This window comes from Sinocyclocheilus grahami, unplaced genomic scaffold (assembly GCF_001515645.1).
Source record: "Sinocyclocheilus grahami isolate Dianchi unplaced genomic scaffold, SAMN03320097.WGS_v1.1 scaffold207.1, whole genome shotgun sequence".
NCBI classification, from domain to species: domain Eukaryota; kingdom Metazoa; phylum Chordata; class Actinopteri; order Cypriniformes; family Cyprinidae; genus Sinocyclocheilus; species Sinocyclocheilus grahami.
In genome coordinates this window covers 2,053,801-2,070,275 of record NW_015505386.1, presented here as the reverse complement: position 1 = coordinate 2,070,275, position 16,475 = coordinate 2,053,801, and the positions used below count along the sequence as shown (strand labels likewise).

Genomic DNA, 16,475 nt, shown 5'->3' with positions numbered 1-16,475 from the left:
TACCTTTCTTGTAAAACATGCACGAATCGGTGGGCAGGGCTAAACAGACTATAATGTCAATCTTGTCCAGCGGAGGCGGTACTTATCCACACTATTACATCACAGAGTAGAACATTCCAAAAGCTGTTCATCTTCAATATAAGCTGTTTTTAGACTAACGAGAAAGTTTTGAGTTCTGAAATTCAAAAGATCAAGGGAATTTTGGTTTCTCAGTTCATGACCCCTTTAACAATCATTTGTTCATGCAGTATGTTTGTTTTTACCCACGTGGACAACTCACTAATAAGACAAGGTTTCTTGATATTATTTAGCGATACATTGTTTTTTGATTTGATCAAATGAGAGTAAGATGCAGGCAGCAAACGTCCAGTCACAACTTGGATAAAATTTGATGTTTTTAACATGGCACTGTAGAAGCGTGACAGCTATTGACCAATCAGAAGTCAGGATCAGGACTATCCGTTTTGAAGGAGCTCCCACAGTAAACATTCGTTGGCTTCATTTCCTTCACTAATCAACTTATGCATTTGAAAAACTTTTAAAATGTTCATTTTTTATTTAATTAAATTATTTGTATTTTTTATTTTGTGAAGGAATTCATACATAAGCACAACATATATGTCTACCAAACTGATTTCATGCCTTTTACACATTAATCTTTTTAAGATCACGAGATGAACAAATTCAGTTCAGCATATCTGAAGTTAGATTTTAAACTTTTAATATATTCCAGCGAATCATACACACCATATGTTAAATTCACTCAGCTTTGGCAGCTGTTTTGTATTTGTAGAAACAGTTGATTTAGAATTAATTGTGAGGAACAATAAAGAGATGTGCTTTCAGATATTTGGACAGGCCGTCATCATAAAAAAACTTTAAGTGGGTCTGCTGCCAAAAGCTGTTAAAGCCTGCAGGCAAAAAGAGAAATTTGACCTTTAGTGTACATCAGTCCACACATATAAACAATGGTAGCATATCCACTGAACCAATGCATCAGCACAACATGACACCAATACCACACAAATACAGATACATCATATATATGAACAAAAAAATTACGAGAGGTCAGAACATCTTTTAAGATTACAAAAGCAGAGTGGTAGAGCGAAAGGGAGAAAACAGGGAGGGATAAAGAAAAAGATAGAAGGAGAGAGATTTGCTTAACAAATGAGCAGATATGCAAAACACTCTGACTGTGCTTGCCTGAGGCAAAGTAGCAGGCGACTGTGTGAGCCCAAGCAGAGACCTTATCACAGAAAGGACTATAAAAAATGAAAATGTTCACATTAGAAAATAAAGACTTGAGCTTTCTATTAAACTGGCTGATTGTGCAGCAGAGCATGAAGAAATGACCGCTTTAGAAAAACATTGTTATTTTTCAAATGAACTTTTACATGCTGCTTTTTTGTGTATTTCTAGAAATGTGTCTGTTTCCAAAAGCAAGAAAAGCTCCTAAACAGCACTACAAAAGGTTTTTAAAGACTGTAAAAGTATACATAAAACAAACACAGAAATCAAACCATGCAGAGGAACGTGTTTACTTTAAAACATGTTTGGTTGAGTCTCTCATCTTGTTACAGAAGCAAAAAATAATATTTATTTTAAGTCTTTCTACAGTATATGGAAATCATGTGCGTAAGAGTATACTTACAAGTGATAATTTTTTGGTTGCATATGCAGTAATGCATAAAAACATGAGCGTTTTATTTCTTATGAGACCTCAGTCCACATATTTAAAAGTGCAACGGGCGTGTCTCAAACAAAGGGCCTGTCAGTGAGTTTTATGGGTTTGGAGATGAGGAGAAGATGCAGATAGACAGCTGGCACGTCATGCCAAGAGCAGAGCGATGACACAGCGAGGCCCGAACCACACTGATTAGAGTGGGACGCCAGATAAGGGGCAATCATTATTTAAATCCACTCAGAGGATTATGCATGTGCCCGTAGTGCTAAGAAACTAAAGATATATATGAGAACTAAATGAATGCTTTTACTGAAAGAGTGTCCTGATGTTAGTTTGTTCTTGTGCCTTGGCTTGTGCACTGCTGTGTTTCATAACTCAGATGAATTTGAGAGAACAGTGCACTTTAAAAAAAACACACACACACACATATACATCATTTTTTGAAGGTAAAAAAATATTACTACAAGTATAGAAACAAACTATAAAAAGTTGCACCACATGACATTTTACAAATTGATCTAGCCTTCCCTCATAAAAAGGGCAACATATCTCATTTAATATGTGAATATAAATATGTCATTTAAATGAAAATATTAAAATAAAATATTTATATTTTATTTATAAAATATTTATTTATTTTTCATATATAACAACTTACTCATTTAGAAATATTACTTTTTGGAGAAATCATGTCACAATTTGAATACAATAAAATATGAATAGAATTACAAATTAATATTAAATGTAATTAAAAATTGTATTTACATTTTTTTGACCCTCTAACACTTGCACTCTCAGTTCTATTTCTATTCAAACTACTTGTTTTCTTTTTACTTATTATTAAAAAAGACCCTCTAACACTAGCATTCTCTATTCTTTTTCTATTCTTTTGACTTGTCTTATTTTTATTTTAAAAAGTCCCTCTAACACTAGCATTCACTATTTTTTTATTCTACCTTCTTGTTATTTTTATTTATTATAAAATATTTAATTAATAATTCAAATATATTCAAATCCTTGTATGAATAGCATTTTTAATGTATTTCTGAATAAATGAATAGATCATATGCAGAAAAAAAGCATTTCAACTTAAATCACTACATTTGCACATTAAAACCTTTTTTTTAACAACACAGCTCAATACAAAAGTTCCCTCACAAGATTAAGGGAGTATATCTGTCTTACTGTGGACGCAGGAAACATGCATCGAGTCACATGCAGTAATGGCAAACTAGTGATACTGAGTGATTGACAGATACCAGACATGAAGGGTGGGTGGGTTTGAACAAGTTTGGTGACCAGCCAAGAGCAAAACTGACTCAGACACAACACGGATCAACAAACAGGCCTGCAAGATGAGGCGACAGAATGAGCAAACATAAAAAACACATGTGAAGTCAGCAAACATGGAAATGAAGTGGGAGAGGAGGAACAGAACAAGAGTTGGTGAAATCTGAAGGGAGCAGGGCAGGCCTCTCGGAGCAGGCAGGGCCGTGATGGCCTTATCTGACCCCATCCACCCTGTAACTGTCAGAGCTTTCATGGCCTGCTGAGGGAGGAGCGACAGCCGGAGGAGAGAGATAGAACTGTGGACACAAGTAATCAGAGACAAACAGATGACACCACTCTCCTTCTCACTCTCTCCCATAACAGCTCTATGACAGAATGTCAGTCTGTATTTTAACTCAGTCCATCCCTCCTGTTCCTCAAAGCTCAGAGTCTCATATTATGAACAGGAAACAGAGCTTCTTATCGGACCACAGGAGGCCTGTGTAGCCTCTGCAAAAGCAAAGGACTAGACAAAGCACCAAAAATAAATCTATCACTTACTCAAAGGAAGCTGCCATCTTTCCTGATGTCATCATGACATATTGATGAATACTTCTAAATAAGGAAGAATGCTCTCTGTAACGAAATACAGAAAAGAGTTACAGAAATGGGAAAATAATTCAAATAATATATAATCATATCCTTGTTATATCAACATCAGTTTTCTTGCATCTGCAGTGTTACAGGGTACATTTAATATCATTTTATAGTGTTTTGGAATAGTCATGTGATCTGAAAAAGTGTTTTACTTAAACTATACTGAACAGTGCTATATTATGTGTAAACATACCTGGCAATAAAGCTCATTCTGATTCTGATTAGACAACATCTAGCATGTAAACATCGATGAAAACGACTTTATACTTTTTTTTAAAAAACGTCATTGAGGTAAATATCACGAGAAATATACAATAAAGGCTAAATACAAAAAAAGAGGAAGAAACTGGAGAAAAGGGAGAGGTAGAAATTTACTATTGTTGTCGAAATGTACGTGTTTCTTCTCTATATTGTATGCAAAAAGCAGTACGTCAAATGAGTAGAATGAACGATATCCAGATTATCTCTCTGCCCCTCGTCTGCTATTGGTCAATTGTTATTTCTCAAGACAGCTATTTCAGTCACGTATTTAAGCGTGGTTTCCCCCCCAAAAAATGATAAATTATAATATATCATACATTAAAGGGGTCATATGATGCTGCTAAAAAGAACATTATTTTGTGTATTTGGTGTAATGAAATGTGTTTATGTGGTTTAAAGTAAAAAAAACATTATTTTCCACATACTGTACATTATTGTTTCTCCTCTATGCCCTGCCTTTTTGAAACGCGTCGATTTTTACAAAGCTCATCGGTCTGAAAAGCCAGGATTTTGGAAGGCCAAACGAAGTAGTTTCGCTTTCACAACGAAAAACACGGCAGCCTAGCGTGAGCGGAAGGTTGAGAACGGCGCGGCCGGCGGATTTGACGAAGGAGCGGCAACCACATGTGACGACCCCGGGCTGGACTCCGCTTCGTCCACGGTGAAAGCCGATCCGGCGATCCACAGAGCGAAGTTGATGTATTCCCTTCGCGACCAGCACGGATCAGCTTTAGGCATGACGAAGCGGATATCGTCCTCTTTTGGAAGACCAAACAAAGTAGTTTCGCTTTCACAACGAAACACACAGCGTCTTCACGACATGGCGGCAGCGGCAACAATACTACAGCGAGAATAAAAGTTATGCCTTCTTTCTTTGCGTGAACAATTGGGCAGCGTCATGCAAATCTTCCCACATCGTGACATAGACATGTGGGAGCGTGTTAGAACGAGCCGTTTTAGGTAGGCATGGTTAACTCTTAACTTTTATAAAGAATATCTCTTTGGATTTGAGACTTTAGTCTTTGCAACTTTACAGATCTTCTTTATGCACCAAGAGCTTGTAACACTCCAAAGAGAAAGGAAAAATTTAAATCGCATCATATGACCCCTTTTTAAATAAATAAAATAAATGAACAACATGGAGCAAGGCCGTGCTGCCCCCATGTGGACACATAGATGCATTACAATTGTGTAATACAGCGTTTCAAGACATGTTCTTCAATAAACATGCACAAAACGTAAATACATTAACAAAAATATTAAATCAAACTATTGTTGTATCCAGAATATGTGAAATATTTTTCTCACTGTGTAATACAATCAAATAGTTTTAGAAAAAACAGCATGAAACAGCAGATATTCATATACAGGAGGTTTTATTCAACATTTTGTGTATAAACATAGGCAGCAAATGCCTTCCAAATGTTTCAGTCTGCAGAATTCATTATCTATTTGTACAGTCCTATAACCAGAACATTAAGATATTAGCAAGAATAAATAGTGACAAAAACCTTAAGAGGAAAAGGGGAGGGCATCCACAGCCTGTCCCAGTGGCTGTCCAGCATGTCTTCATGTGTTTAAAGGCAAGGTTTCAACATAAATCCTCATAACATTATAATGGATGACACAGATGGACCCTTGCAGTGCTTTCATGACCAATCAATTCAAAACTGTAATACTTTGTGAATACAAATAAATCTGGAGGTTATAATGTCATAATGCATGTTTTCATTAATTGGTTTGTAGACGTTTCTCACTGTGTGTGATACAATCTCATTACGTTTATAAGAAATTTCATCACATTAGTCTTTAAACTATGTGCAGTGCAAAGAAATCGTTTCTCAAACATCATGCGCTGTGTCACTCCCATTGAACCGGAGCATATGTCCAATATTCCTAACCCTGTAACATTCAACAATCTATAAAAAGCACATTAAATAAGCAATTAACACAACGGGAATGCTTTGTCTGAATCACCTAATGCCTTCTGATAGCAATAGATCACAGTTTAATTTATTTCAAGAGTTACATATTACAAAAAAGCAGGCATATCTCTAGAAGAAACCCACATGTGATGCTGACTTCAGCTCGGACAGGTGCAAGATACAGGAAATGTACATTTAGTGCCGACAATCAAGAAAGAGGACAGACAAGATGAAAAGTCTCAGACGCACCTTTACTGCACACGTAAACATAAAAAACAAAAGACTTCACATGGTGGATTAACAGAAATTCCTTTTCAATTGCTGCACCCCTTTCTGTATGCATGATAAAGTCTTCAAAAACCCTTCTACAGTAGCCAGAATTTGGTTTATTTGTTACAACTCAAACGCACAACACTTATCAAACTTAAAAAAACATTTTTAAATCAAAAAACATGCCTGCATGTTAAATAAAGTAACTAAAGCACCTTTAACTGAAATAATAAACTTAAGAGCATTCATTTTTACTAATATAATTAACACAGAATACGTGTACTGCATCCATTATTAACCCTTCCTTCATTAAACAATCTGACAGGATTCAAGGATAACAGATTGTGCTATATACAGCGTTGTTGTTTTTTTAACCTTAATGTCTTACGATGAGACAGAGAGGCACTGCTGTATGGTTCTCGGCGAGACATAAACCACAGTGTGCTGTGAAGCTAGAGAGAGCGCGAATGTGAATGACAGGGTAGAGTTAAAAACCTCTCAGTTTGGTCATCTCTCAACACTAGATATACGGCAGGGGAAACGCTAATGTTGTGTGCTATCCTCTGAGAATTTTCACAGATTCAAAAAGACAGGAAAATTAAGAGGATATGTATGGAATCTACAGTACTTCATAACACGGATAAACGTAGACGTACTTTAAAAAAGACACTGATGTTGATATCTGTCCCCAAATAAATAATAATTCTTCTATATGTATTACATAAAAAAAAATCAGAATGAAGAAAAATATATTGACCCTTTTGGTAATGTACTTCTCTCTCCCAAAATCTCAACTACGAAAGCATAATGAAACATGTATCATGTTTTCAAACATGAATGCTTAAATATTGCTTGATAGAGAGGTATGGGCCAAAAAAAGAGGAAAATTAAACAATAGCGAGATTTTTCTAATTTTTATGTATGCTTTCTTAACTTAGAATCACATCAACACTGACAATAACTGAACCAGACACCATCTTCTACACAGAAATCCTATTAAATTAAGCTCTTGTAATGACTGACACACACTAACAGAAGCTATTCATTTGACTTTTAAGAGTCTGCAATAAGAACTACGTTTAACTGCCATGTAATTATCTATTGTATAAAAGGATCCAAAATCTGGAACGGTTTGGAGCTGGATACTGAATTGTAGCAGCACAGAAAGAGCATCAGTGGCCAGTGGGGACAGGTGAAATGAGGACAAACACAAAAAGCCAGAAGAGACAGAATTCACTGTCACCAGCTGACATGATTGACCAGTAGAGGCCCACGTACAGGACGCAAGAGCATGCTCAGGGTCTGAGTCATGAAAAATAAGAGAGCGAAGGTGCTGAAAGAACACTGATGTTCACAGGAAAATAGGCAGAGGGTTCAGTAATATTCAAGATGTGCTCCGAGCAAGTCCAGTTCTTTAACGTTTAAAATGGCTACGGCGCCCCCTAGTGGCGACAGCTAGAAAATGCGCGAAAGGCGAAGCACTCCTGCTTTTGCCCAGGAGGAATTGCTCTTGTGCATTCCAGTGTCCGTTATACCCAGTGGGTGGACATGCTCGCTTGGTTTGAGACTTACAATAGGAATAAGAACTCCTTTAGACCTCTGTGGAAAACAGGATACTCTGTCTCTTACTGTCTGGCGTCGGGATGGTCTCCAGCTGAAGGAAATACAGCAAAACTTGCACCTACAGATGCAAAGGAGACAGAATTATGCACCTATCAGAAGACGCGTAATGAATAAAACATAAGTGCATTACTGTAAATGTGTTTTTCATTGTTTTTACAACACACAGACACATTTAAATGATTTTCAATGGTGCTTGGTATCATGTCCACAGTCCTTAAATTGTAAATAGTCGGTTAATTGTGGTTTTAGCGTGTACCTGTGACATGACTTCCAGTGACCAGCTGTCCCCCATCGTGATAGGCTGCGTGGGGTTAGTGGGGATTTTGCTGTCCTTTTCAGCAGGTCGTAGCAGGGTTGGGCCAAACACGGTGGCCAGATTGTGAAGAGACATCTTGTTTACACTCTCCTTTTCTGCAACCCTAGAAACAAAAAGAGAAAGAGCAGGAAGACAGGAACTAAAGATGATCAGTGTATGAATGCATCAAGTTTGCTATTACAAAACTTTAAATAATTTCAATAAATTACATTTTTCTCCCTCCAATTAAAAAAATATTCAAATAATAATAAAACATTACTATATTATTTAAAAATATATATTTTTACAATTTGGTGGCACTTGTTGTAGCGAATGAAAAAATAAAATAAATGAATAAATGTGCCCAGACAGGATGTTATACAGAAATTAGAATGTTTTTTTGTTTTTTTAATGTTTTTATTAAGCTTAATATTCTTTAATGCAAGCTATATTTTCTTATAATATACTGTAGTCAGTTATTTTTTTTAATGGGGGTGAAAACTGAAATGTGTTGATGGTAAGATTCACCCAACTTTTTGATCATGATGCCAGCAGCACATTTTGTAGTATAAATGCGTTCACATTGAAAATTCTGCACTTTAAATACCTGGATGATAACCGAAAAAACGAAGTGTGGAATGTTGGACACTTCATGCACTCAACTGTCGCAGCTTTAATTATGTCACGAAGAGGGAGGGGCTATCAGACTCTGATTATTAATGACAAAATAACCTTATAAAATTCATACACTACATGGTTGAGTACATAGTGCATAAGTACATAGTGAATAAGTGCATAGTGTATAGTGTGTCATTTGGGACGCAGTTCATGTTTCAGGAACAACATTTCTATCAGCCAATCATAGCCTTAACCCTAACCCTTGATTTCTTCATATGAATGTTCCAGAAACAATGGATTTTGACCCAGTAATATATCTTTCTTGTTGTTAAGCTTCTTAGAACAATGTAAATGTCATCAGTATCTTGTAAACCTCTTGAGATGATCCAGCAGGAAGAGGAAGGTGACCAGGTTGGGCTCTGGTAGAGACAGCAGGAGGTTCAGCATACAGCTCTCCTTAGCTACGCTGTCTGAAAGAGCTGAGGACATAATCAACATAGTTATACCTTCACAAAGCCAAGCTTGCTCAATACTTTTTTTCCAAGTAAAAACAACTGACGCACCAATGCCTCCTGCAAAGTTAGGGTAGAGCTCGTCAGTGAACAGGGGCTCTGGGAGCTCCCTGAAGTACAGTTTGAGCGTTCCGGCAATGGCGTTCACATCCATCTCACTCATCATTACTGACACGTCTTTATTATCTGTTACAGAGAGACAGAGAGAGATCAGCAACTAAACTGGCTGACTGGATGTGTCTGTCATAACTCTATGTAAAAAAAATTAAAATAAAAAATAAAAAAAAGGGAAAAATACTTTGATGGACACTCACTGGTGTCAAAGGCAGTCTTCAGTCCCTGGATGTCAGTGGCCACTCCTGAGACACGGTAGATGCCCACTTCCTCCATTCCTCTTCTCTCGATTTCCTCTAGACACTGTCTGACGATGTAGGGCACTTTAGAGCGTTCCCGTCTGAGACAAGAAATAATAATACCAACAAATATCACGAAACCAGCCATTTGATTTAATGAACAAGTAATGACTACAATTTTTTTACTTATATTCAGCAAAAATGGGATATACAAACAAAAAAATGTCACATTTATAATTAAGCATTTAATTTTGATCTTAAAGCTACCATTACTATTTGTTCGCATATATTAAAAATATTAGATGTTACTGTTAAATACATAACGCTACCATTATGCTCAACAAGGCTGCATTTATTTGATGAAAAATACAGTAAAAACCAGTAATATGGTAAAATATCATTACAACTTAAAATAATTGTTTTTTATTTTCCAATATTTTAAAATGTTATTTATTCCTGTGATGGCAAAACTGCATTTTCAGCCTTCAGTGTCACATGATCCTTCATAAATCATTCTAATATGCTGATTAGGTGCTCAAGAAACATTTCTTATTTCTGCTTAATATTTTGGTGGAAACCAAGATACATTTTTCAGGCTTCCTTGATGAATAAAAAGTTCAAAAGAACAGCATTTATTTGAAACTGAAAACATTTCTAAAAACAATAGTGTATATGCAAATAAGACTTGAAAAGTATGGCTTAAATTTGTTTAACTGTGACTGTTTCTCAAATAAAGCTATCATGCAGCTTCAGACAAGTTGGGTCTATGTGCTTTTTGAAACTGACAGCCTGTGTTCACTGTACATATTCATTGTATGAAAACGAGGTTAAGCAGAATAATGCCTTTACATATACATTAATCAGCAGTAGGTGCTGCTAATGTAGAGACCTTTGATGCACATGCTTGTGTCTGAGCATCTGTACTGGTGTTGTCATGTTGTCTTTATAGCATTAATTGGTTCTGCCCTTAAACCCATTAGGAAGCTTGTTACAGGCAATCCTCATTACTGTCAATCAAATCCGACCACAAACACTGCACAGAAAGGGCAGAATTCTATGAAGCCTATAATTTTCTATACTGAATATTCTAATTTTCTTTGACACAATGAATGCCTGAAAAACCATGATAACTTAGTGTCAAAATGCGTCTTTTTGTAAAAAAAAGACCAAATAATTTTCTGGGTACGTCTGTTCTCATATAAAATGTGTTCTGACTCACTTTGTCACTGTGGAGATATTTACTCCAAACACACCCATGGGCTTCCGTGAGGACATTCTCTTCAGGCTGAACTCCCGGCTGGTGAACTTCATGGATATCTTCACCTCAACCTTCAGAAAATTAGTAATTAGAGTGTTAGATGGTAGGATTACAGAAGAGGAGCAGATGTGAATATACTTACCCCATTCATAGGGATGACTGTTCTCTGCCAGTCTTTACCCTGGAGAATCTGAGGATCCAACTGGATAAAAAAACAGAAAAAGAAACATAAAACATAATGGGATTTCAACACAGACACAGAACATTTTTCTTTTCTGAGATCTAGAGGGCTTTTGGATTGGCTACATATCCGTTATAAACACCACAGATGCTATGAAGAGCTTGGAGTGATGTGAAAATTTTTCATACTGCCACTTCTCCTTATACAGCAGCTTTGCACATCACCAGCCAATTTCTCTGACCCCTCTAAGCAAACGTGGGGCCATCTGGAGTGGGCCAAGTTCAGCGTGTTCCTTTCCCTCACCCTGGCCTAATCTCAATATGGTATTTTTATATGCAACATCTCAACGTGAAGTAGAATACTGACATGAATGGCAAGCATTGTAAATAACAGTTATGATAAATAAATATTATATATAAATAAAGAGAAAATGCATGTCACACTGGAATACAATGCTGTCACTACAGAAACAGTTACCCATACACAACCATTTTTTTCTGTACTTTACCTTTCTTCTGTGCAAAACATTTTGTACACAGCCCCATAACCTTGTTCCTTTGCCTGCCGGAGCAGTTTGCGTGGAAATGTCTACAGTAACAGCCTCCACAGGCCCCACATCACAGTCTTCGATGGGTGGAGAGCAGCTCCTGCGTCCTACCACCTCATCGTCACTCATCTCCTTCCTATACAGTATACAACTGTGCAAAACCTGAGCAGAGATCTTTGGCTGGAATTGGAAATCCCTTAGGATGTGGAGTGATATGGATCTTGTAGATCCTTGGGGTTATATAGTGTTCTAAAAAGATCTATGGCTGCTCCAGATATCTTCAGTTCAAATAATTCAGAGGGTCTTCAGTAACAGATGACGTGTTTAAGTAGCTCTTTTAACAATAATAAATAATTGGTCTGGTGCAAGCTACAGAGATCCAATTACTCCGTGCACTGCAAATGCTGACATTGATGATTCATCCAGATTCTCCAAGAGTCCCAAAATCTGTTGCTGTTCACTTAAATATCTATTTTGCTCTTATTTCCTTCTTTACCGTCTCGACACTGTTTCCTTTTGTAAATCTGCATAACTTTTTCTTTCCGCACCTGCAGCTCGTAATAGATGATCCCTTGACTTACCTCAGAGTAAGCTGCTCTGCCCCAACCCATGCACCCATCTACAGCCACTAACATCCAGTGCACCAATCAGAGCATCTCTTAAAGGTTTATTCTGCTTGTTATCCTTTACAAAAGAAAAAAAAAAAAAAAAAAACTGAAATAGGTAACATAATAAAAATTAATTTAATAAATTTTCCATGCTTTAAAAATATCTTAATTTTAGTTTTAGACCCTGAATTTACTAACTAAACTAACTAAATTAACTAATAAATTAAAAACAACAGTTTAAAAAGAAAAATAAATAACGAAATTAACTATACACTTAATTGAAAATAATTGAAAAAATTTGAAAATAATTGAAAATCAAAAATAAAAATGGAAAAAAATAAATAAATAACACTTTCATATTATGTCTTTAAATCTACCTATTATATTTCCAATGGCACAAATCTATAGAGCAGTCCAGCTTTATTTTCAATGTTTATTTGTTGGCAGACCACTGCAAAGTGCTCTTGGGTATAAGGAGAACAAAAAAAACAAACAGCAAAGCAATAAATCATCATAATGTTTAAGAAGAAAAATATTTGATTTTACAAAGACCACATTACTAAAATACACAGAAGAAACATGATCCCTACAAAAACGCATTTTATGACTTAGGGGCTAGAGCAGAGTTTCCCCAAAGTCACAGCTGGCTGATGGGGGGCTACAGAGGGATCATATCACAGCCCTCAAATCCCTCCTCCTTCCCCCATGATACACCAGCTGACGCTTTGAAACCAACAGCATCCAAACCTAGACTTTACAAGCAATCATTTGTGAGGCAGGAGAATTTTGTGCTGTTTGTATGACCCCACAAACCTCTCTGGGGAGGGGACTGATAGGTCAGCTGATCTGACGTTGTTTTGAGTGTGACATTTTCAGACAGGACACATGAATTATGGATGATTTGAATCCTAAAAAGCCAGGGCAGAGTGAATAAGACCCTACCTATTAAAAAGCAGATTAAATGTCTGGAGTATAAAGGCCAGTCCCCACCTGGGACCGGGTCTCTCATAAGAGCAGATATACCTTTGACCGGATTCACTGAGGGCCCAGATGGAGAATGACACTTGGCTCACATGAGAGCCAAGCAAATTTATGCTCACAACCTGTTAACCTGTAGGGATTTGTAAAAACGACTAGTAAGTGGGTTGTGAATCATTAGCAAGTCTGGTATAAATAGCCTAGTTTAAAGTCAAGTCAACACGGTAACAAGCAATGGCATTATTGTTAATTAAAACTAAAACTGTTAAAAACTGTTTTCGCTAATTGCAGTAAGGCTGAAATAAAATATAAATACTAGATGAAAAACTTAAACGAAAATTTAAAATGTTGACTTTATTAAAATGAAAGTTGAAATTGAAGTACTATAACTACTAAAACTAAAATAAATCTAAACATAAGAAAAATTAATAAAAAGTGACAAAAGCACAACAAAATTCATAAAACCTAAATTAAAATTACAATGAACTATAAAAAAAGCTATTTCAAAATATTAATAGTAATACCAAAATAACACTTTTGTCAACCAAATTTGTTACAGTTTTTAAGCAGTGAAGATCATACCGCAATTTGTCCTTTGCCCATAATTCTGTCCGTGCTTTCTCCATCCTCCTTGTTCATCTTCGCTTTGTTATAGCTCTTCTCGTAACACAGTAGACGTAATGTCTGGGAGCCCTCCAACTCGATCTCAAACTCCTGAGGCAGAAACAATACAAAAGAAACAACATTACCCAGAATATATACAATAAATACACATAAGAAATATATACATAGCTACCTTGAGAACATCTTTTTGGGAAAATACTTTAAAGTAAATAAATAAAAAGAATAATAACAACAACAACAACATTATTATTAATAATAAAAAAAACTTCTGATTTTGCTTCACAAAACAGTCTAAGGATACTTTTGATCAGACTTAGCACCTGCCATGCCTCATTTTCTCCCCTTTACTTTTGGGGACGGTAATTGCTCTTAATTAAAATGTAATATAATTTGTCCAGAAGGTCTTCATATTCCACATGGCCTCGCTTCTGCTGCTCTTAATTAAGATTTAATGCCTCAAGAGCATGAGCATTTCAGCAGGCAGGTCTTTTGGCATCGATGGTGTATAGACAGGGACGGGCATGTGGGATTACCTCATTCCACTTGGGTTCTGTGGTGTATCTGTACACTCTTGTTTTGGCTTTATTCACAAAGATGCCGAAGGAGTCCACCTCTAATGTGCAATACAGATCTAAAGAGAGGAAGCGGTTAGAGGATCTGTAAGATACTGGCTCTTTACAGGGTGTTAGGACAGGCTAAGCAAATGTGTGCATGACCTTTGATGAGCACAGAGAGGAAGAAGGAAAGAGACACATACTTAAGCTCTGTTTAAGTCCAGAGGCAGAATGGACAATTACATTCAAGAATCCGTACAGTCCAGTAGATTCATCCTCTGTAAGTGAAGAAAAAAGTAGAGAAAATGGTTCAAAACATATCTAGAATAAAAAAAAAATATATTGAAATAAAATACAACAGAATCACAATAATAATAAAAAAGTTAATTAAAAACTATTATTAAATTTTAAAAAATTCTGTAATTTGATTAGATTGCTATGAATAAAACATGACATTATCGAAAAGAAAAGGTTATTTTAAGATGTGGAAAAATATTATCTATTTAAAACAGTTTTGATTTCATATTATCTGTAAGACCTGTGCAACTTTCTTACCGTCTTTATTGACTGTGAGGGGTAATTGATGGACCGTCTGGAGTTTGACACATGAATTGGTGAGCATCTGAAGCTCCATGGAAGTCAGGCTGAAGGTCTTAAAGCCTGAAAAATAATCAAGCATTCAGTTGAAAAAACAAAAAAACAAAAATACCTGATCTACTGCTGATTTCTGTGACAATGCCACTTACATTTCTTTTGCTGTTCTCGGATCACTTCCTTCCACTCGGCACGCTCGTAGTCCGATGAGATCAGAAATATGTAGCTCTGAAATGCATAACCGACATGGACTGTAAGCATGAGCAGGAATGTTGAAGTGAAAATCAGATACGACTCTTACCTTTCCATTGCGGTTGTGTACTCTGAGGGGCATGTTAGGAGAGGTCTGCAGCAGTAGCGATTCCTGTTCCGACAGCTTCTTTTTCAGTCTCTCCATGACCTTTGACCCTTTGTTGGCCCTCTGTTGAGGCAAGAAGCAAAAAGTAATCTTAAAATCTAGTGAGCTGTCTCGTGAACTTCTGAATGCATTTATGTTGCCCAAAAAATTATGTCCAGGTCAGAATGTTTTGAGACACAGCTTTTTCCAGTCAAAAATACACTATTTCAAAGGTTTTTTTTGTTCAAAAATTTAGGAATGGTAAGATTTTTCAATGTATTTAAAAATCTCATGCTCACCAAGGATGAATTTATTTGATAAAAAACTGTAAAAACAATAATATTGTGAAATATTATTACAATTTAAAATAACAGTTTTAACTATATATATATATATATATATATGAAAGTATTATATATATATATATATGTATATATATATATATATATGAATATAAAACCATTAATACAAAGTGAGGTCTGTAAATCTCAGAATTTTTTAATTTTTTTACAATTGGAGTGAAAAGTTGCCTAAAATATTTTGTACCCTCTCTCTCAGGATCTCACTCCTCAGGGACGAGATTTTGATCTTAATGGCATCCAGCTCCTCATCAGGGGCTTGTGGGATAGGCAGGGGCTCCGACTCTTCTGCCGTTTGGAAGGTGAAGTCTGAGAGAGGAATGTACCACTTGGAGTCATACTGCTGGCTTTTCCTGCAGACAGACAGCACAAGGGGGAAATGGGGTGATAGGGAAAATAATTTAATATACAGGCAAAAATACATCCTGAAATCTGATTATAGAGCACTGATGTTGGTGCAGACTGGGCCCACAGGTCTGAAGAGCCAGTATGTTAGGCTCAGGTTGTGAAAATAATACAAGTGTATCTGACTCAACAATACTTATATGGTAAATGAGAATTGAAGTGGTTGAATTTTTAAAAATAGGAAGAGAGTGAGATGAAAGAGCAGACAGAATTAAGGAAAGATAGAAATGAAAGGAGAAGATGGGAGAGAGAAAACAAAGAGATTTTCCTTACCCTCCAATCTGCTTCTTCAGTTTGGCACAGAGCAGGAGGTCAGTGAAGAGAAAAACATGGCGTAGCTTCCGAGCCCCTTCCACAAGCTCCACCATGAAGCTGTCCTTCAACAGCTGACGGTTCTGTCATACACAAAAACGTAGACAAATTTCAATTCAGACATAGCTTCTCTCTCTCTCTATCGCTCTCTCTCAACACACACACACACACACACACACACACACACACACACACACACACACACACACACACACACACACACACACATAAAAAAAACTACTAGTGCT

At 36.3% G+C, this 16,475-nt stretch overlaps 1 protein-coding gene across 1 annotated transcript in view; it reads right to left on the bottom strand.

Moving 5' to 3' along the window:
* Positions 1-6,031: 6,031 nt before the first annotated feature.
* LOC107595694 (breakpoint cluster region protein-like) overlaps positions 6,032-16,475 on the bottom strand; it is a 92,005-nt gene continuing 81,561 nt past the window's right edge. The window contains exons 9-23 of the mRNA XM_016286186.1: positions 16,189-16,310; positions 15,698-15,863; positions 15,116-15,235; positions 14,967-15,042; positions 14,776-14,880; positions 14,424-14,498; positions 14,200-14,297; positions 13,625-13,756; positions 10,871-10,930; positions 10,690-10,799; positions 9,432-9,571; positions 9,169-9,303; positions 8,979-9,084; positions 7,949-8,111; positions 6,032-7,750 (exon numbers count right to left, since the gene is read on the bottom strand). Of these exons, the coding sequence (XP_016141672.1) occupies positions 7,661-7,750; positions 7,949-8,111; positions 8,979-9,084; positions 9,169-9,303; positions 9,432-9,571; positions 10,690-10,799; positions 10,871-10,930; positions 13,625-13,756; positions 14,200-14,297; positions 14,424-14,498; positions 14,776-14,880; positions 14,967-15,042; positions 15,116-15,235; positions 15,698-15,863; positions 16,189-16,310 (1,698 nt within the window). The 3' untranslated portion in view covers positions 6,032-7,660. The remainder of the gene's footprint in view (positions 7,751-7,948; positions 8,112-8,978; positions 9,085-9,168; positions 9,304-9,431; positions 9,572-10,689; positions 10,800-10,870; positions 10,931-13,624; positions 13,757-14,199; positions 14,298-14,423; positions 14,499-14,775; positions 14,881-14,966; positions 15,043-15,115; positions 15,236-15,697; positions 15,864-16,188; positions 16,311-16,475) is intronic.